At 41.1% G+C, this 21639-nt stretch overlaps 1 protein-coding gene across 1 annotated transcript in view; it reads right to left on the minus strand.

Moving 5' to 3' along the window:
* roraa (RAR-related orphan receptor A, paralog a) overlaps positions 1-21639 on the minus strand; it is a 166094-nt gene that overhangs the window by 46675 nt on the left and 97780 nt on the right. The window contains exon 2 of the mRNA XM_026311417.1: positions 11070-11099. Within this exon, the coding sequence (XP_026167202.1) occupies positions 11070-11099 (30 nt within the window). The remainder of the gene's footprint in view (positions 1-11069; positions 11100-21639) is intronic.

Here is a 21639-nt window from a genome sequence, read left to right on the forward strand (position 1 = left end):
TTAAATATATAGGTTTTTGTAATTTGGGTAAGCCAACAATTTAAAAAAAATACATAATGCTAATAAAGTAATTCAGAAATTGTTCTATCCATTCAGCTCCACAACAAATACAGTGCCTCTAACTGTATATAATTGTGCTTAAAAGCCCAGACCTCCCTAAGGACAGATGTTTCCAACAAAGCTGATTCATTTACTCTTGATCACACTCTTCCTTGACTGCTTCACATTACCAGTGACAGTATGCCAATAGGCTGCTGATACTTGTTCATTAGAGCATCGATTAAACTGCAAAGGCACTGATGGTCAAATGTCTGTGGGCATTAATGTGACAATGTGAAGACATCAATAGAATCACATTAGTTATGTCTTTATGCTCGTGAGCGTGGGTACAGAAGTGGAGATAGCAGTGAAGTGAGAGTTTATGTCAACAAACTACTTATACAGACATGTGCATTTAGACCAGCCCAGTCATGTGTCTTACACTCCTCTTGGATTAATTCAAGCAAATGTATTTACTGTAAACAAGCCCTGTGGAATAGATTTCAATTGGGATGAGGTGCAGAGCATCCACCAGGGCCCCCGGAGGAGCGGAGAGGACCAGAGCTGATAATGGACTCATTAGCAGTCTGTCACTAGCCATTCCACGCACAGACTCAACATGCAGCTGGTCCAGGTTAACTCTTACAACTCTGGCCTCTTGGCATCTAAGACCAAAGATGCACAGTCTGTACGCTTTTGCATTCTGCAGCCTTTGATCCCACAGAATAAACTATTGTGGACTTTCTGGCTTTGGGTCCCAAAATTGTTGTGAGGTCATAGTCATAGAAGAGCTGAGGCTTATATTCCGCCACAGAGCCACCTGGGTGTTTGGAACTACAACACCAGCCTGAAGCAGCGGTAGAATTAACAAGCTCCAACAGGCACTCCATGAAAACAATACAGATCAATTTAATATAGATGCCAGGGAGTGGAGGGCATAATATTAGAACCATAACAGCACCGGCCCACACCACACAATCATAAACCAATTTAGGGCCATTCCAGGCAATTTCCTGGGGGCTTCCACTTGTGGGAAGACTTCAATAAATCACACAGACAACATAGGGAATATCTATTTCAGTGAAAATAGAGAACAATATTGGGTTATGTCCAGGTGACTGCAGAGGTTTGCATTTAAAGACAAGCTTAAATAAGAGCAGTGAGAGTTTAACAACATACTACATGCCGCTGCTGTGCCTGAGTTTTATGGTATAATGTGTAGCTACAGGAAATGCTGTTAACTCATTACAGTTAATGGATTTTCCACAGAGCAGCACAGTGTCTAGTCTAGGAAGGTAGCAGCTGTCGTTTTACAATCTTTACAGTTACACTCTGATCAGATGACGCTATATTTGTGACTATATACGCTGCCCTTCATCCTTAATATGCACAGCAGCCTCAGGGCCAGCACTGTTTTCTGTTGTCTCTCTATCTGTCACTCAACACACATACACACAAACACAATATTTATAGAATAGCAGGGTCAAAAGGGCCAGATATGAAAGCATGTCATTCCTACATAGGTGAAGGGTACATCTGTCAACTGTCATGTAATCAGAATCAACAACCCAGTGCTTATAGTGAATGGTTGACAAGGCTATAGCCTTTTGTTTGACTGCCAAGGTTATTTATAGAGCTAAATTTAATGTTTTTTTTTTTTTTTAACAAATACAGAAATGGTATCTGGTATTTCTAAATCAACTGAATCAAATGTTTGCAAAGTCTGCATGGTTACATGCACTGACCAAGCCTAGCGTAACTTAAGGCAGACTTGCATGCCTGCTCCACATAAAACAACCCCTCGCAGGTACCGTATGAGTGAGGTGGTGACAAGAGGATATGAACAATATGGTAAGCACTAAACTATTACAATGAACACCATCAAATGTTCTCAGCTGCTTTTTAGTTGCTTTTCTGTTTAGTGGATGTTAAGTGGTTGCTGTTATTTCTCTGCTTGATGTTGGATGCCAGGTAGTTTCTTTTTCTCCTTGGGCTTTTCGGCCGCAACAAAAGTGTTTACAAGCTCCCCACTGGAAATAGATATATAACTAACTGATATAGCCATAAAGTTATACAACAAATGTTATCATTTGAGTAACTGGAATAAACCGTGCTATTAATTTGGTTTATTCGATTTAAAGATAGTGGTAAAAACTGCTGGAGTGTCATCATATTACTCATGGAACAATTTTTCAATAAATCAATAGAAATAAGATTTTACAATGAATTGCACTGCCTCTCTTTTGTGTGAGGCCGCCCTTGGGGATAGAAAGGAAAGGGATAGGAGGATAGAGAGAGAGAGAAGGAGCGAAAGGGAACGAGGGGGGAGATTATCGCAGGCATGGCAGCCTATGTGAGAAGCTTAGCCTGGCTAGGCAGGGAGGTGGAACCCTGTGAATTCTAATGAACTGGCAAGACCGAAACCAGCTCCATCTCCATGGCATGAGGACGACAGGAGGGAAGGAGGAAGTGATTAGCAAGGTGCAGCTCTTCCAGAGAAAACCAAACAGAGCAGGTTATTTTCCCTGTGATAATTATGGCTATAACCAGGCATGAGGGATTGGTAATGGACCTTCTTATTCTTCATGCCCTGCAAAGGCAACTGCTGAGCCTGTCAAGGGGAAAAGCATGATGATGTGTTTCTTTTTTTTCTCATGGTAGGGTGACTCTGGTAAGAGTTGCAATGGCTGTTGAAAAGGGCAGCAGGGGAACTTGGCCTTTGAGGGAGAAGTTAACGAATGAACTTCATTATTGAGGAGCATACCAGGGAGACCCCCCGGAGTGTGTGATGTATTACCTAGCGTCAAATTTACACACTCCCCCAACATCACCAATATAGCCCAGCATCAGCTCTGAGGGGAGGTAGGCGTGTAAACTAAAATAGTTAACCTTCTGGCTTAAGGGTAGAAGAAAAGATGAAAACAGAAACAAACTGGTGAACAAGATTTCCATCAGTAAAGTTGTTTTCAATTTAATAAATCTATTTTAAAATCTCTAATTACATTATTTTCTCTGCTTTTAGGCTTTATAATTTCACTATAATTCTTTCTCCTGAAACACTGAAATGAATAATGAGACAGTGCCGTTTCCTGTGACTGCTCAGCACCAAAACTCTCAGAAGAAAACTGTTTCAGCTTAAACTAACACATATTTAATATTCAATTTTTTACTTCAAGTAAAGCATCTGGTCCAATGAGACTGTCCAGATCAACGCAGTGTAGATTACTCTCATTTATTAAAAAGTAGCTCTGTTCAAGCAACTTTTCCTAAATTCTATGAGCTTTCTAAAAAACAAGTGTCCCACTAGACAGACTTCTGTTTTCCTCAAGATTGAGGAAGATCTTCGGGCTATGGGTAGTGTGAGCCACTTGGCCATCCCTTCCCCTCTTCCACGGGGCCTGAATGAAGTTTCTCTATGGTCGACTGGATGAAGGAGCTCTTTTACTGAGCGCGCTCTCAACACTCTTTACTCTTGACTTATGAGGATGCCATGGATGCAGGGAAGTGATTCATCACTGGATGTGCTCCTCTTGCACCCTCACACATTAGTAATGTGGTCCGTTGAGGAGGAGTCCTGTCATCAGTCTGTACCTGGACCCTCTGAACAAGGTAGGTCAACAGGAGGCAGCAGCGGCTGTCCCACTTTTAGTCTTTCACAGCACCTTTAAGTTTCCTCCAGCGGTGCCAGAGATGAGCCTGACGGCCAAACTAAGACCAGCCTGGTCAAGGGGACATGTTGCCTCAGTGTTGTAACTGGGGTACTTACTATATCTGTTGACTCAGTGGAGCTTGTCCTCCCTGTGACCAGGGATAGCAGGCCAAAAGAAACTTGGTGATATGTTAACATAGGAGGGAAGTAATATCTTCATTCAAAATATAATAGAGTCTAAATTAAAAAAAAAAACATTAGAAGCAAACACAAAATGACTCATAGTTTGGATGAAAAGTTCCCAGACTTATCCATCTGAAACCACCTTAGGGAATTTCATCACAAGACTCCCTAGTCTTCTGTAATACAGCTGCAACAAACAAAAAACAAATGGAAAACACATGATTGTCTGTTCTTTTGCAAAATATAGAGCCACTTTAAGTCAGCATAAGCCTTTGACCTTAACATTGCAGGTAATGCACATTTAAATACCTACCTCAGTATTCATGTTTGTCATTTTACTTGTGAAGATTAGGTGTAAAAAGGCTATTTGAAACCAAAACACAGGATTAAGGGATAATGCTGCTCTGTGTCTTGTGAGTCGACCTTGATTCTGTAATCCAGCACAATACTGGGGAACAGCATATTTCTCTCTCTTGTACATTCAATACTCTTACTGTTAAACAGCTCACTCTGATGTAATGGCAAAAGTATAATGGCACCACACTGAAAGAGTAATCTGAATTAAGAACTTCATTGTAATATCCGTATATTAAAACTGGAAATAGTATTACAACATTTGCACAAATAAAATAAAACTGTCAGCATTTTGCTATTGATTAGATAAAAAAGAGGCTACATGAAAGTAGTAGGGCAACATTGGCACAGGTGTGAGAGAAAAAAAACATAGTTTAAAAAAAAAAAAAAGAATAAGTGAATTGATTTGAATTACGCAGAGCTGTACTTTAATGACCACAGTGAGAAATGAACTTGATCTTTAAGTGAACCATCCTGCAGTCAGCCACTGCGTTATTAAGGACTGTGCCACTTAATCAGAGAGGTCGCCAATTTAGCAAGGAGCTAACTATGCAGGAGGGACCTTCTGTGGCAGCAAACACATTATAGAGCACTGTGTCACCTGACTCGTGCAGGTTCATACAGTATACATGCTCTACTCTCTTCTCCAAATCTATCTTATTTTTCTGACTCTATATCTCCTTTCCTGTTTTTTTTTTTTCTTCGCAGTGCTGCAGACACTGTAGAATGAAAACCTGCCTTTGATGTCTGGGATCCTATAATGCTGAGCAGTAGAAATCCGCATGCCTGTTATCTGTAGAATCTTAATGATGACGGCTAACTTCACAATGGGTTAACCACAACTCTCTGTTCTTGCACTGCATACCCACGGAAACACAAATTAACAGCAACGGAGAAAAAACAGCTTTTCTCTAATAAAGCAGATTCAACAAAATGCGCACAATGCGATCAGCACAAATGTCAATGTATAATATCACTGAAAGCTTTTGTGAGCACTTCTGCTTTCTTCTCTGTCGATGTAACTTTTTCTTTCCTACTTTAGTTTCTGAACAGAATGACAGTATTTGTCGGAAAGGTAAGACCATCACTAATTCAGTTTAAATAAACGTTTGATGCTTGATATGCAGTCTAGTTTGTTGTGGTTTGTCCCAACATATTTTTTTTCTCTGATGTATTGTGACAATTATTATTGATCGTGAAATGGTTCTTACAAGATCATTTCAAAGGAAGGATATTATCTGGGACATCTTACTCATTGCATGGTTTATTCAACAACATTCTTCTGAATAATTCAGGAATTCAATTATATATGTTAATTTTAGTTGCTTTTATTCATGCATGATATTGCATCAGAATTTTCATATACTAAAAAATCCATAATGGAATATTTCTGACAATAGAACTTTTTTTTCCCTCTGCTTCAGTTCAGTATAATTTGTCTCACTGAAAGTGATTTTCAGTGAGAAGTGAAGACCATCAATACATGAACCAGTCAGGATGATAAGACAGTGTGTGTGTGTAAGGCTCTGACTAAAGAACTAGATGATGGCACAAGGACATTTAATTATGGCCCTCATCTTAAAGCGTCCCCATCAGCATTACTCAGGATCATATCTGGAGGAGTTCCATGACCTCCAACTCTGTCGCCCTTCATGAATCAAACCTTTCACTCGTGTCCTGCGCTGAATGTGTGTACACTACGGTAAAGTGATGAGGCACTGGAAACCTGATGAGTGACGGATAACCTGCGCTTGTGCAAAGGCTGGTCGACTGTGTGCCACAGTGAGCATGAGGCTGGCCCTGTCCTCCTAGCCATGCCAACTGCTTCGCCTGGCAGACGACACCATCTCAGCACAGCCCTCACTCCCTGGCCCCTTTCACCTGAGGCGGCAGACAGCCGGCAGAAGAGAAATCGCTTGCAGCAGATGGGGCCTCTTACTTTGGCTGGCCCATCCAAGCATTGTGTCCTTGTCACATGTCACTTACTCTTGTTTTCTGGTCTGACACCACCTCAAGACAGAGCCTTTCAGTTTTGGATGAGACACAAAAGAGAAAGGGTGAGGAAAGGCTGACGAGGTCTGTCTCTGTGCCGTCTCAAATTCTCTAAAAGAGTCGGCACCAACAGAAGAACCAGATTAAGAGCCAACAAAAGCAGAGCAGCCCCAGCTCCACAAAACGCTGTCACACAACCCTACATCTCCCCTCACCACTCTCCTCCTTATAAAACACCCTAGGCCCGCAGGAGGTGATAAAAAAAAAATCATCCTTACCCTCAGAAACTTATGCAAAGAAAGTGCATGTACAAAGGCCATTTGCAATTTTACAAAATGGCAGACATAATGCTTTTATTGAAAAATGAGGACCTGCCATATTGCGTTGGAGAGGAAAAAGTATGGCAGGAGAGGAAAAATGGAGAAAAATCATGCTGGCCTGGTTTACGACAAATAGATAGCTCTATTGATTTCCCTTTTACAGTGACTGTCCATCCCTCACTGTTGTGATTACACTGACCTATTTCAGAAAAAATGGCCATCTATTATAGATTAAACCAAAACGTCCAAAAAGAAAATACTCTTTGTGGAACAAACAAATAGAGTAAGATGAAACATAACCTACAGTACAGAGGGAGAAAAAGATTGTGTCAATTTAAGTGTTCAATGTTGCTGTGGGAGAAGAGGAAACAACGAGTTCTAGTACCATGCTGAGAATCAAATAACTTTCCACGGAAAGAGTGGCTGTGCTTAGTGGGCCCCTGCGTTGTCAATTTCAATTCTAACAAAAAGGTAACAGCATTAAAATGATTGCAGTTTCGTTCAGCTAATGTTTAAATTCAATGTCAGTTTTACAAACTTTGAATAACGTTTGGTGAGAACAACAGATTTTAACATATTTCATAATAATCTACTGTACTGTACGAGCTACTGTATTGTGCTTTTTTACTCTAACACATCACAGCACAGTTCGGTATTGTATGCTTTGTGCTGATGATTCTTCCGCGTCTGTGTGTATTGCTGTGTGTGCTCGTCCTGCTCCATTATGTCTGCGCTGCGCGTCTCACTAGACTATCTCTGTCTGCGTAGCTCAGGGGACTCTGGCTGGCTGATCTTCATTATCAGCCCTAGTTTAACAATGTACTGGATGCACTTCCCACATGAGTGCAACTAACAAATCCCCACAGAGCTGAATCAAGGCAACAATGTGATGAAATACCTTCAAACAAGCACTGAGCATGGAACACTGAGCTATGCAGAGACAACTCACACTGCCCCGGGCGATTCCACAGGAGTGCGCCTGTTGCCAAGCAAAATTAGACAGCAACTGGGACATATTATTCTCCTAAATTGGCAATGTACAGCACTATTAAGGACCATAAATCTCATGTTTGATTAACTGAAAATATCTCAACTCACAGAGCCAATGCATAAGCATTCTACAACTACAGAAAGCCAAGTGGGATCTGCCCTGTTATTTAGAGGTAAAATAGATGCTTTGCAAAGGTAAAAGCTGTCACTATGCCATGTGAACATAGAGAACATGATTGGGATTAATAATGCTGTTAGCATATTTTCCCAAACATACACCAGATAACTTTTATGAGCGAAATTTAAGGCATGAAAACTACAAACACTGGCTTTATAATAACTTTGAGTCAGTCTCAATGACTGTAACTGTAACTCTGCACTCTGTTTTTCTAAGGCAATTCAGAGGATTCTACATCATCTGGTTCCTTAAAAACAGATTGGCTGTACTATCTCTGTATGAGCACAGATCTCTGACGAAGTGAAACTCAATACAAGCTGCTAGCAAATATATGAAGATGCAGGAGCAAGGTCATGTTTCTCAATCAGTGTAAGGAATCTGTCACCACAATGGAGATGAATACAACATGAAAAAAAAAAAAAACTGAAGAGAGGAAGCTTTGTCTGTCTGCTTTTCTCTTTTCCTGGAGTTACATTTGTACTACTGCCTCCCTCTGGCCGCTCTATTCCCAACCTAAACCCAGACAGATACTACATATACTACAAATTACTAAGGCATTGGTAAAATAACACAGTCATTTGTAAAATATAATGAAGACAAAGACAATAATATTGTGTATTGTCCTTTTGTAATAGTTATTTAGTTGGTTTTGTTAAGACTGTAAGACCAGGTGTATGTTTTGATTGAAAATCTTAATTTTATTATAGTATTATAAGGTTTTTCTGTAACTTTGGCATACTGTATTAGCATATTAGCTTGCATGCTTTGCCTAATCATTTACAAAGCTGTAATAAATTAGGCAGTTTATGTGGATATGCAAGTCTTTTTTATGTTGTGCATCATAGTCTGAACAGTCAGTAGACAATCAGTATATTGTACATCTACAGCTGCAAGACAGAGAGAGGATTAACTCTAGGTAATCAGGAGATCTGCTGTGTTCGACGAAGAGCATCCTGGCTATGTGACCTGTGTGTGTGTGTGTCTTAGCTAGCTCTCTGCTATTTGAGCTGTGAGACATAACCCCAGACTGCTGATGGTAGATTAGAGGTGAGACGTCTAATCTCAGTGTAATCAGCTGCTGCATCTGATCCTCTGCTCTACACCATCTCTCTCAACAGGTCCAAACAGAAACTCATCTTACAGCAATGCAGCCCTGCTGAGGAAGGAGAATGTAATGGCAGATATCTAGGGTCCACCATCCAAGTAAAAAAAAAAAAAAAGAAAATGAAAACACTATGATACAAAATTTAAGTCCTTAAGCATTTGCTGTTTTTGACAAGGGGCAGCATAACAGTCACAGAAACTGCTATGGAAAGTCCATATAACAGAGTAAACTGTCAGGGTAATGTACAGGAAAACCACAGCTGACTTCTTGCTGAGAATTATAGCCTTGTGGTAAAAAGAAAGTGCTGGTGAGGGGCCGCCCCTTATGGGCAATGAAGAAAGAAGGGGAGACCAAGCAAGAGAAGAGAAGCTGCTGTCTCAGACAGTAAATCTATGTAAGTCCTCAATGCAGAGAAGCCACCACAGTCTTTGGCACAATGATATAACTATCTGTTTTCATCTAGAATCTTTCACCTTCTGATGGTTCAATGATTAGTCCAGTCGATTGGATAGAAGAGGGAAGTAGAGGAAAGAAAGATGGAGAGGAGAAGAGAGGAGAGGAGTCTGCCAGTGAACAGCTGCCCCTGTAATTTATATTGATGAGGGGACTGGCATGGCAGGGAGCTTCCAGCAGTTTGATCACTCAGGCAGAGTGGGGAGTTAGTCAGAGACATGGCCCATCCCTGTGGTCTGGGTTGGACTGGGAAGACCTCCTAAACACACACACACATCCACACACATACACATGCAAGCAAGACTGCCAAGCTGGCGTAGTGGGGAAGCCAATGTTTTCACTCTGAGAACAGAAATAGATCTACAGCCTGACTATAACCATGTAGGGCAGGGTGATCTCCCTCATTATTAGTCCACCAGCCATATAATCACTAGAATTCTCTGAAAGAGATTTTCCCCCTACATTCTCAATGACCATTAACTGGCCCTTGAACTTCTTGTACACACAGCTCTGACGAGGATCTACAGCTGTTTCCTGTCTGTGAGGTATAGCAATCAACTACTTGTTAAGGGGCTTTACTTTGATTTCCTCACATGCACAAGGTTTGAATATTTCTCACTGAAATGAGAAAGCACAGTCCAGTCTCTGCCCAAGGCTTTGAACCCAAGACTCCTTAATCATGCTCTTTGATTTGAGCCACCTTCCAGTGTAGAGGTGCTTAACTCTGCACTAATTAAGATAGTGGGGTATTGGACGGTGGGTCAAAGCATTTCTGTTCTACCTTGAAGAAATCCTGACGCACGCACACACACATTCATCAAAAACATGCCATAGCCTCTAGACAAGCAAATAGCTTAACACACTATCATGCTGCTCTTTTGACGGCACTGTTTGAGTAAGATAGAGCTGACTAGCGTAGAAGATCATATTCTTTAGGCTGCTGTCTGATGTAAGAAAGAGGTGGGATGTTTTACAGGGCAAAACAGAGCGTCTTACTCCGACCTCTCTTACAGAAAAGCCCTCTGGCCTTCCCTCTCCACCAGTTTCATCAGAGTGATCAGAGTGAAAGAATAGCCTTCAGGGCTGGTTTCTTCCATTCACACAGTGGGGTATGAAAACACACACATAGATATATATACACAGACACACTGCAGTACACTACACAAAAGTCTTTTTACATGCCTTTTCGATTGCACTTCACACATGTCAAAATACAGTACAAATCTCTTGGAAATCATTGATTTCTACAGGTTTGAGTGTTCATCAATTTTTCATAAGCAAACTGAAATTGAAAAGGCAGCGATGGTTAGAGCAGGCAAAGCCTGTGTAGTGTTGTTGTAGTGCAAAAAGAAGCTTTGCATCTCACATGCCAGGCATGTGTCACATTCTGTGTCTGTAGCTTTCAATTTTAGTGGTATGATCCGTACTTGAAGAATACAATCTCTGGTAGTTAATGCAGCCTCAGAGGTTACAAACCACCACACAACACCACATCCGTGTTGTTCAGCTGCAAGGTCTTGCAGAAAACAAAGAAGTGCTTTAGCACACTGTCTGCCTCACTGTGCATGATTATCAAACAGTCATAAGACTGCATAGCATTTTAATTTCCTCTTTGGAGTTATCATCACATTCTCTTCAGGGTGGAGACAAAGAAGCAGTGAAAGTGAATAGCATAGATCTAATTGAAGGTATTGATTTATTACAATACTACTAAGGCAATAATGTCAACATACTGTAGACACACACAAAAGGTGTAGTGCAACAGAAATAAAGACCTGGGTAATAAAAAAAAATCTGTGTACTCACAGGTATGTGTCTTCTTTGTTACTGAGATACCTGCAAAGTAAAAACAAACAAACCATTAAAATATGTATATTAAAAAATAAACAAGTGTAAAATATCCAGTACACATCATAATTTACATGGAGCTTTGTTTATAGCTGACCAGTGGTGATGAAGAAAGAAACCCTGTGGTCCAACAGACTATCACTGTCCAAGGTCACTGAGGTAGGACACCCTGGGTAATAGGCTGGCATCTGACCTACAGTCATGCTACATCAGAATCCACAACAGGGTGGTTGAAACTATCCTCTGCAGGCAGCAAATGAAAATTCATACTTAAACAACATTTGGAATGCTAATGTGTTGAGCAGTCACAAAGATTGGGCCTGAGCACATGGCTAAACCACAGCGGGTTTTCACGGACAAAGTATAATTTTAACCCAAACATACACAAAACAATTTGGGTCAGAATGATATAGGCAACTTAAACTGGGTGCTTATTAGACTGTAAAACCAGCTCACACGTCTGGAAAAAAATGGCAGTGAAAAAAAAAAAACTGATAAACTGCAAAAATAATAAAATCAGTAATGTGTAGTCATAAACTGCTTATCAACAAGTGGCCAGTCTGACCAGTGTGAGTCAGACCTGACTGAGGCAGAGCTGGGCTATAAGTGCTCACGCAGTCCTCACCCCTTCGGGTGTCAACTCATCAAATGAGCCTCTTCAGTTCTTGCTGTGGCTCCGGCTGCTTCTCCTGTCTGCAACATTGGTCTAATGCCCCAGGAGCCTGATGCGGACGAGCGCACAGCCAGCCGTGGTCCCCAGCGGCCCACTGGATGCTCATGCTTTGCGGGGCGAGAGTACACTAATAGATCCCACTTGTCATGCGGAAGCAATGGCTAATTTTTCTACAGCTTGCATTTGAAACTCAAGGGATGGGGAATTGATGTGATTCAATAACTCTCTGTGAAAAAGGCGTCTGGCCAGAGGTAACAATGTTTCAGACACATTTGGGGGAAAACAAGTCAAAGAGCAACGAGGGGGAAAACAAATAAACCCTTCAGCCTCCTATAGACATACACAGGAAAACACATGACTGATATGAACTCTACTGAGCAGAAAAAGGGAAAACAGTCATGTATGGGCCAGCAGTCTGTGGTGGCCTCTAACACTGTTCCAGTACTTAGCGCCAAAAGCTTCTGTTTCGTCCAACTGTGACATTACACAAGAAGGAAATAAACAGTAATCCAGTCTTAATTCAGCACTTCAGTCAAATGACATGGAAGCCAGTGAGAGGTAATGTTCCATTAAAGCACTGGTTTGAAGGTGCTGTAACACAAGGCACCTGTAAATGCCTATATTAAGCAGTTAACTGATTTTCTGTTTGATGGGTAAGACAAGTTCTTAGACCAAGTAAAGGAACATAGCTGGTGCACTTGGTGGAAACTGTATTAGCAGGAAACAGACAGTTTTTCTCCTGTCTTTCAGTACCTTACAGTACTATATACTACAGACACAAAAAAGCCATTTTCAGACTGTTCAACAGATGCCTGGTGACAATTAGTGGTATATTTAATCCAAAGATACTTTATACAAAAGCAGCTAAAATACAGAAGGTGCAAAAAAGTGACAGACAATTCTAAATTACAGCCTGTTGCCTGTGCCAGTTTTCTTTTGAAATGTTAACAAATGTTCATTGTCCTGATCTGAAATCCTGAAATTATAAACAACCATTTGATTTGCAAAATGTGTCTGACAGAAGTATAAGAAACACAAAGCTGGGTATACGGTATCTAATGTCACTGGCACCTTCACTAAAAGTCAACAATTAACAACTTATCTGATCCGGCACAGTTAAGGCTAATGATTCCAAACCTTAGATATTTAGTTTTTAATCAAAGATGCTTCAATGTATGATCATTACTTTATAATCACTATATTGATTACTATATGACTTGAATAATTATATTTTATTATAGAGAAATGTTTATACTAAGTTAACTTCTTTTACATTGCTGTAGTAGTAGAACATATTATTGCATATATTCTATTTAAGGAGTTGTATTTATTATAAAAGCACCCAGGGAAATTTTCTGCAATCAGTTTTGTTTACTGGACTTTGTTTTATGTTTTTAGTTTCTCACTATTGTTCTTGAAGTATGTTTAATACATATATTACCTCATTTATTACCTAGCTTTTTTTCTTTTTTGTCCACATTACTACCTGTTAAGGTATTTTAGCGAAAACATTGGTCAGCAGAAATGTGTATATCAACCAACAACTCAACAAATCATTTCTATACAACACTAGAGCGCTGAGGATAGGCCATCCAGCCCACTTCCTCCTTTATGTGTCATTCAGAGCTCTGTGATTGGTGGTGGCAAGGAGACGGGGCCACAACGCCAGAGAATGTGTCAGACAGTGAGAAATAAGAAGTTAGCTCTGGGCACTGACATTGGCAATGCCTGCCAGCTCTTGTCTTCTCCACTGGATGGCAGGTTCAGAGGTCAGTCTGGAGGTGAAGCTCTCCTTGGCCGACACACAGATTGGTACATACACAGCTTGCAGCTTGAGGATTGGCTTTATAAAAATCTACATGCTTGGTCGGCTTTCTTTATATAAGTAATCACACAAACTAAAGTTAAAAGGCAAACCTGCCTTCTGTGTAAAGTTGCAGCTGAATTCTAATTTCTGTATTACCATTTGTCACAATGGAAGGAGGGACAGTTGTCACCATATGGCCTTTGATCAGTCATATTTTCCTTTGCACTGGTAAACAATTCAGCATGTTCTCATGAGCCCTTGCCTATGCTATAGAGGAAGAGAAGCACTTTGCAGGCGACTGGAGGTTAACCTCCACCACATTTATCTGCGTGGGGGAGAGAGAGGGGGGCACATCCTGTAAACATGCCACTTAGACAGGAGGAGAGTAAGTCTGGTGTTTGGCAGCCACAGTGCTGCAGCCGGCTGTGGAGCACTGTGCCATCACAGGCGACTCAAAGTGACAGCGCTGTAATGAAGTCTGAGGCACACGGCAGGCTGTACGTCATAATTTCAGGTTCCTTAAAGCCTGACAGGGAATGATTATCATGGATGGTTATTGTCACCCTGCCTCCCAGGGAGACGAGGCATGCTCTGAGGTTGTTGCACCGTGACATTCCAAGTTACAGTCTCCTTCATATAATGGAGCTGTCCTCTCAGCGCGCTAATGGGAGCGATCCATTTAACCTGTGCCAGAAACACACAGACGAGGAAGTTCCTAATGCGAGGCCTCTCCCGTGGGGACGTCACACTCCCCCCATGGCTGCTCCCTTCCTGCTGCTTGATTCATTGACTGGCGCTCCTCACTTATCCTCATTCACTGTTCAGTCTGGGGAGACAGGGAGGCTCGCTTCCTGCCGCCTGCTCCACATGCCACTGCTACACGCCCGCCGCTCACAAGGACACAGCCAGTGCAACAGACCCAGCAGCAAAAAGAGCAAGTGAGGGCCCAGTGAGGGACAGGCTAGATACCTCCTGGAATTACTGGTCAATACTGTAGACCATGGGAATGTTAGCAGTACAGGCTCTCTACAGTTATTAAGGTCTCTTTGATAGAAACAACATCAAACAATAATGAGAAGGTTTGTTTATTGCTGTGTCTTAATAATAGCAATTATATGGGACTGTTAATTTTAGGCTACTCCTGAGGTTGCTGGTTAATGACGATGGCTAAGCCATGTTCATCGTAAGAATGATAGATGTAGCCACAGTGAGTAGTCCATCTTTTGACTACTGCACTCTGCCTAACTGACAAATTGCTCCTACATTCCTGGGAGAAAATAATTAGAAACAATTAATGTGTTGCTCTTCTTAGCCTTCACAAAGCTCCAAAAACAGCTCCAGTTCATTAGGACACAAGTTTTGTTTTGATAGATTTTTATATACATACATACAATACAAATTCAGACTTTGACATCTATAGATAGTTCTTCAACAATTCATATGTTTATTAAAAGAAAAAAATATCTTTAAGAAAAGTAATGTTAACGAAGAATAAAGAACTGCCAAGGTATAAAGATATGCTACAAGGTTCTTCTTGCATTGAAGCTCATCTCATCAAAACTCATAAAAGAAGATGGATGAGCTGATTCAAGGATCTCTGTGCTGTTCTAACTTTGGCAGTCTTTGTGAAGGCCAAGTTTCATACACAAAGTCATTTAAACAATCTTCCATTTTGCTGTGACACACTTAGCCTTATTAGCTATTATACTGCTATAAACTATACATGCAAAAATTTAATGATTAAAAAAGCACAATGATTCTAATCAGCTGCCCCCTAATATACTAAAACACTTAATCCATGGAGAGGCCAACTCTCTGGGGAGGCTCAAGAGAAAAATGACTTCTCTGTCTCCAGGCGCTGTTATTTCTGGTCATTTCTAATTGGTTTTAACTAAAAGCAACCACTCCGAGACTCCACAGGTTACTCCAATGCATCGCTACGGAATTGTCTGCAAATAGAAGATATACATCCAAATTAGTTTTAGAGGACACCACAATTGTCTTTCAGAAGACAAAAGGAGAAAGGTCAGGAAGAAAAATAAATGGATACATGCCTTACTGAGAAAGGCAAGAAGTTGGAAAATCCCAGTGGAAAAGCAATGTTATGAGGTTGACCCTGGGATCATAGGAGCCCTGACTGACTTGAGGTACCGTGTCACATACACCTAGCCGCCTACAAATATCTCCCAAGCTCATGTACAACGAATCCCGTAGTGTAGTTCTGCTTTGCTAGCTCTGTGAGTCTCCAGGTAAGTCTTCAGTGCTGTTTGGTGGCTCGTGAATTATACATTGCAGCAGAGGAACTGACGTGGCCCAGGAGGGCCATGAAACAGCAGGCATGGCTGGGAGGCAGATTGAAGACTCTGACGGAATTTTAATTGTACCGCAGGGAACACTGCAATAAGTGCTATTGTTATTGGTAAGACATTACTTCACAGGTTCACTTAACTGAGAGCTTAAAAATGACAAGTTCCAAAAATAACTGAGTTGTACAGTGTCCTGGCCTCTACCATGGCACCAGCAGCCTTCCTGTTAAAGTTTAATCTGATGAGAATATCACTATTGTGCTAATATTTATTATTGTACTTTCTCTGTATTCAGTATTTATTTGTAAATTCTGAGAGGACAAAGGTTCACAATCGTGAAGTAATAAAATAATAATAATAATAATATTAATACTAATAAAAAACTTAATCTACAAACTAAACAAGGAACCGCTCAGTCTGAACCCACTGAGGCATTCGATTCAGTTTTGTTGTGTAATTTCATACAGTATAGGTGAAAAGTCAAAATGTTGGAGTTTTAGCTGCTCTGATGTTGTTCACTCTGATCCTGGCTATAGCTGGACTATACAGTAATTCTCCTCTGAGTGTGAGCTTGTCCCACGGGGGCTGACGGATGCAGGAAGGCCCTGGGCGCTGGTCAAAGAGAGGCCAGGGGCACAGGCAGACCTCTGTGTACGCTCTGCACTGCCGGTTCCCAGCCCAGCAGTAATCTCCCAGTGATCCAGCCTCAACCACACATGAAACCCAATAGCCTTTTAGCCTGCACCATAAATAAAGACAAACCACATTCAGTAGACCACCCTGGCTTACTTTTCAGATACTGAGCTACAGAGAACAGCAGTCTGCATACACCACCACTGCCTGTGTTATATATCAAGGCTTTAAGTACAGAGATTCTAAATAGATACTTTGTCAGAGGACCATTTATTTCAAGAGGTGTAATTACATAAAAACATCATCTACATGCTTTCTGTATTTTTTTTTTATCTACATAATTTATACAGGAAAATACATCACAATTTCCATTATTACAATACAGATGTTAGAGGTTGCTCTGTCTCTCTGCTAGAAAACAGTAACACTCCCCAGAGACAACACTTGAGAATTTCTCTCCACATTACAATATATTACCTTATCCTAGCACCGGTTGGGGGAATACAATTACCAGCAGCTCTTGAGGCATACACTACACTCCAGTTATATACTTTTTACAATAATGGGTTGTAAGACTTACACTTGGCCAAGTGATGTGTTCCCTTGAGCTAACTATCCAGAAGGGCTTAAATATTCACAAAACAAATACAATACAGTGCAATACAAAGCACACTAGAGTTAAATAAACACAATCTCAAATCTACGGTTTTGCCTAAACATGCTTGTTTTCACTTCTGTGCATGGTTGTGAAGGACAATTTACATCTACTTTAGGAAACCACAGCAGTGGGCTGCTTCTGCCAAACATATATGTCACTTTAACAGATGAAGTGTTGCTCAAAATTTGGGTTTTCCAACTCCCCTGTCTCAGCTCAGTATGCATTTTTATATCATTGCAGGTATAGTGGTAGCAAAAGATGGGATTACAATAGGTGAGATGATGTGTGCTCTGACAGTTAGTGACAATCTGTTACCAGAACTGTCCAGGTCTGTATGAATATAAACACAAGCTTCTATATTCATCTAGAAGGGGGGGGTGGAGAAGACTAGAGCTTTGATGACAAACTAATGTCAGGTAATATCAGCTCTATAAAGGCTGACTCAGAAATATATTGGAACCCTTTCATTACCATCACTCATTCAGTCTCAATTCTCATCCAGTAAAGTACAGTATAGCAGGCAGTTGTCTAATGAACAAGGGTCTGTGGGGAAGGATCACTATGTGTGAGTGTGTTGGAAGTCAAAGTCCCACAACAGTGGACTCATGGCTCTGCTGATAAGGACTTGGCTGTAATTGCTCGAAAGGGAGGGAACTGCAGCCCCATTAGGTCTGGTCTTAGCACTTGCCAATAAGCCAAACTGCCCCTCTGAAGCCTCGGATGTAATGAAAACTTCCTCTGAGATGAATTACATGTCTGTCAATCCACTAATTAATATCATGGACTTGTCTTTTTGCCTCTCTGCAGTAACGAACTCAGTCAGAGAGACTGGGATTGAGGTATTTTTGAGCACTGGAAGACATAAAGGAAGGAAAAGCAGAGGCAAACTAGCAAGCACGCTGCTTCTGTGATTCACTGCAGTCATGGTCGGCACTTAGTGCAGCATCTATTTTTCATGTATTTCATAATTAAAACCTGCGAGTTCTGTAAGCCCTCCATGCTCCATGCAGATCAAAGGTAGTCCTATTAGCAGGGAGTTCATCAGTAGCGCCACTCTTCCATTTCCAGGCAACGGAGCCATGCTTAAAGCACAAATACTCTGTAATTACACACGTGTGTGAGAACGGGACAGCCACAGAGCTGGACTATGATTAATAGAACACAGATCACAGTTTCCTCCTCCTTTTTCAAAGCTAACACAACAGAGAACTTTACACACGAGGATAAGCCATGCGTAGCAGATAAAGAGGTTGATGAAAGACTGAATACATATTTCACACACCGCCTCTTGTGTTGCAGGTGGAGTGTGCTTCAGCTTGTTGCCTTCTCCCTCCCTGCTGCATTCTCTATGTAAATGTAATCGGAGGATAACACGGGATAAAGCTCTGCAGAGCAGAGACATGATGCCTCCCTTCTGTGGGGATAGAGGGAAACAAACCTACCTCACATGGTGTAATCAACAGAGTGAGCTGTGTTGTGGGTTTTATTTGTCCCACTGACTCTTGGGTAACTTGATGAATGCTGAAGCTCAAGCTGTGAGAGATGCTTCCCACCAACTCTTAGCTGGACAGTGATAAACACAGTATCCTATCTGTTCTCAATTTTGAAATGATACTGTATAAAAAAATAAAAAAGCCTTTTTGGCTTCTGACCCTGTGTTTCTCCTTGTGTTTCTTGCTAAATGTAGCAATGATACAGGAAGTAAAAGTTAATAATACTACCGCAATTGAACTGCAATGCAATCAATAGGTTTAATTGCCATATATACTCAAATAGAAAGTGCAAGAATAAAATGCAGAAAAGTATGAAGTAGCATAAAATTGAAATACTCAAGTTCCTCTTTAGGGTGCTTAAATACAGTAGTCATGCAAATATAGTCAGCTTCTTTCCACCACTGATGCCTCTTCTCATAACCAAAACAATACGGCTCATACAGCTCACACATATGCACATATGCACACCTAAAAAAATCTGCCTACTGTATCTTGCTGCTACAAAGCTTCCTGCTGTCAAAGGGGTTATTCTTATGCTATTGCATAACAATGTCAGTGAAAGAATTTGTGGTGAAGTCATATGAAAGAGGAACTATAATTAGCCACACTAGCATTTGCATAGCAGTTAAGTTGTTTATGCTTTCCTTCTTACTGAAAGAATAACAACTCCATGCTCTGGAGCCAAGTTAACAGTAGGGAGCAAACTGCTGAACTTTCTAAGGTCACTTACAGTTCACAATACAATTGCCCTGCACTAACAACTGGGCAAGGTAACAGGAAGGGCTGTTGGTTTATTGAGTAGGAAGAAGACAATCCTAATATACACTTCTAATGTTACACAATAAAAACAGGGCATTTGTCCAGAAGGCACAGCAAGATAACACATCCTACAGCCAAGCCAGGTTACAGAGAGGACAGACAGAGGGCAGGGGTTTTGTGCTTTTACACAAGAGAAACGTCCAATCAGCATCAGAAATCACAATGCTGGACTACAACAAAGGCAGTTCTAACCTTCCCTGTGGTGTTCAGCAACACTTTGTCGAATACTGCCCATTTCAATAATTTTTTATGTAACTGTCACCACCGTGCTGTAGTTGGCTGGACACATGGCATGAGGGCCAAATGCATATAACAGACACTTCCAACATATGCACAGACAGCCAATGACGCGCTGCGCAGTCACAAAGTCAAGGGTTGTCTGAGGTTGAGGCTGGGTAGCATCTATACTACAGCCGCAGCCATACATTCTCAGCAATATGAAAGCTTGCAGCAGTGGCCAGCAGTAATAATTAATGGCATAGTCTATAAGCATTCCATTAGGTGCAAGCAGCTGTCATAAACATCTTAATTAATTTACAAAGCAAGCAACTAGGGAATTATAGCGACGTAAAAATCTGCTTCCCTCTGCCGCTCCATAGCACTGGAACAGATCGGGCTTTTAAATTTTTAAACATGCCTTTCATGTTCTCTAGAGCACTAAAAAGCCTTTGAACAGTCAGCTTGTTAGGAGATTCACCTAGCAGCCCAATACCTACGGGTCGTCTTGCTATTCTTTTCATACGGTGACAAGAGGTTTTGGGCTTCTCTTTGCTCCGGCTTGACTCAAGGAATCTCTCTTTCCTGTATAGTATCGGCTCTCCCTCATATTTTCTTTGTCACAGTGACATAACTGAGCTGCACATTTCTGTCAAACACTCCATCTGAGCTCTGTCCATCCCTCGTTCTCAGTTTTCTTACAGTATGTTTCTATAACTTTTTAAGGACAGACACTTACTGGGAGTCTACTAATGAGAATGGTTAATTTCACATTTTTTTCTCATTTCACAATTACAGATTTCATTTGAAAAGCATAAACAAGCAAAAAGCATAAACAATGCTTTCAGATCCAGAACAAAAACCTCCCACTGTGTGCCTTATGTAAGAGGGACATCCTCCTGAGCATACTGGATAGTGTAGCTGAGGGACAGGAGGTAAAAGAACAAGGATGCTACTCTAGCACTGCACTGTAATCTGGACTGTATAGTGCCAAAGCAAGGGTCAGAGTGTTGTGGTAAAAACTCTCTTCTTTACTAGCTCTCACTCAGAGAGGGCAAGATTAGACTGGCCACTCTATTATAGGAGAAAGGCTTAAGAGCATTTCCACTTTCAGAGCTAGGATATCAGCAGCTTCTGACACTAAGCAGGGCTGGCCCATCATTTTGGAGGGGGTTGGGCGAAGGGTATCAGCTGTCTGCCCGGCAATGCAGTTGGATCCAGGCTAAAATGTTTTTTTTCTTCTTCTTCTGACTACTGTATCTTGACAACAAGATGGCGCACACTCTGAAACAACAGTACACGTGTGTCTGTTCTATTAAAAAGAAAGGCCAACACCTCTGCATGTCATTAATATATATGCATTCACTATCTGCAATTATGAATCAGTTTAACTATGCATAACATCTACACTATGCCATTTACCAAGCGGACATTGAATTTTAATGTGCCCATTACTCTCTGATGATATCCAGGATTCACATATTCCTTTTTTCTCACCCCCATTCTAACCTGTCTCTTCCTCTCCATCTCTCTCCATTTCAGCCCATGCCATATTTGCTTAACCCAGCCAGTGTGACAGCACTCAATGCTAAAGTACTCCCAAGGCAGATGATCAAAGTCAGCAGTCAATTCACATTACAATGCATTGATTTGATGTTTCCTAACCTCCCAGGCCTTTCTCTAATGCTGCCAAGGACCTTCAGGATATTTCAGTGTACCTCCCTTCCCGGCTTTTCTCTGTCTCCCTCTCTCTCTTTATGTGTGTGTGTGTGTGTGTGTGTATACAGTGTCTGCAACTGAAAATATGGTTGACAGAAATGTTTCTCTGGTCAAGTTTACATATGTTTTGAGTCTATTTTCGGTCTAGTTAAAAAAATGTGCAGTTTAAAAATAACAGCTGGCTCAAAGCCCAGCAGTGATTCA

This window comes from Mastacembelus armatus, chromosome 6, assembly GCF_900324485.2.
Source record: "Mastacembelus armatus chromosome 6, fMasArm1.2, whole genome shotgun sequence".
Taxonomy (NCBI): Eukaryota; Metazoa; Chordata; class Actinopteri; order Synbranchiformes; family Mastacembelidae; genus Mastacembelus; species Mastacembelus armatus.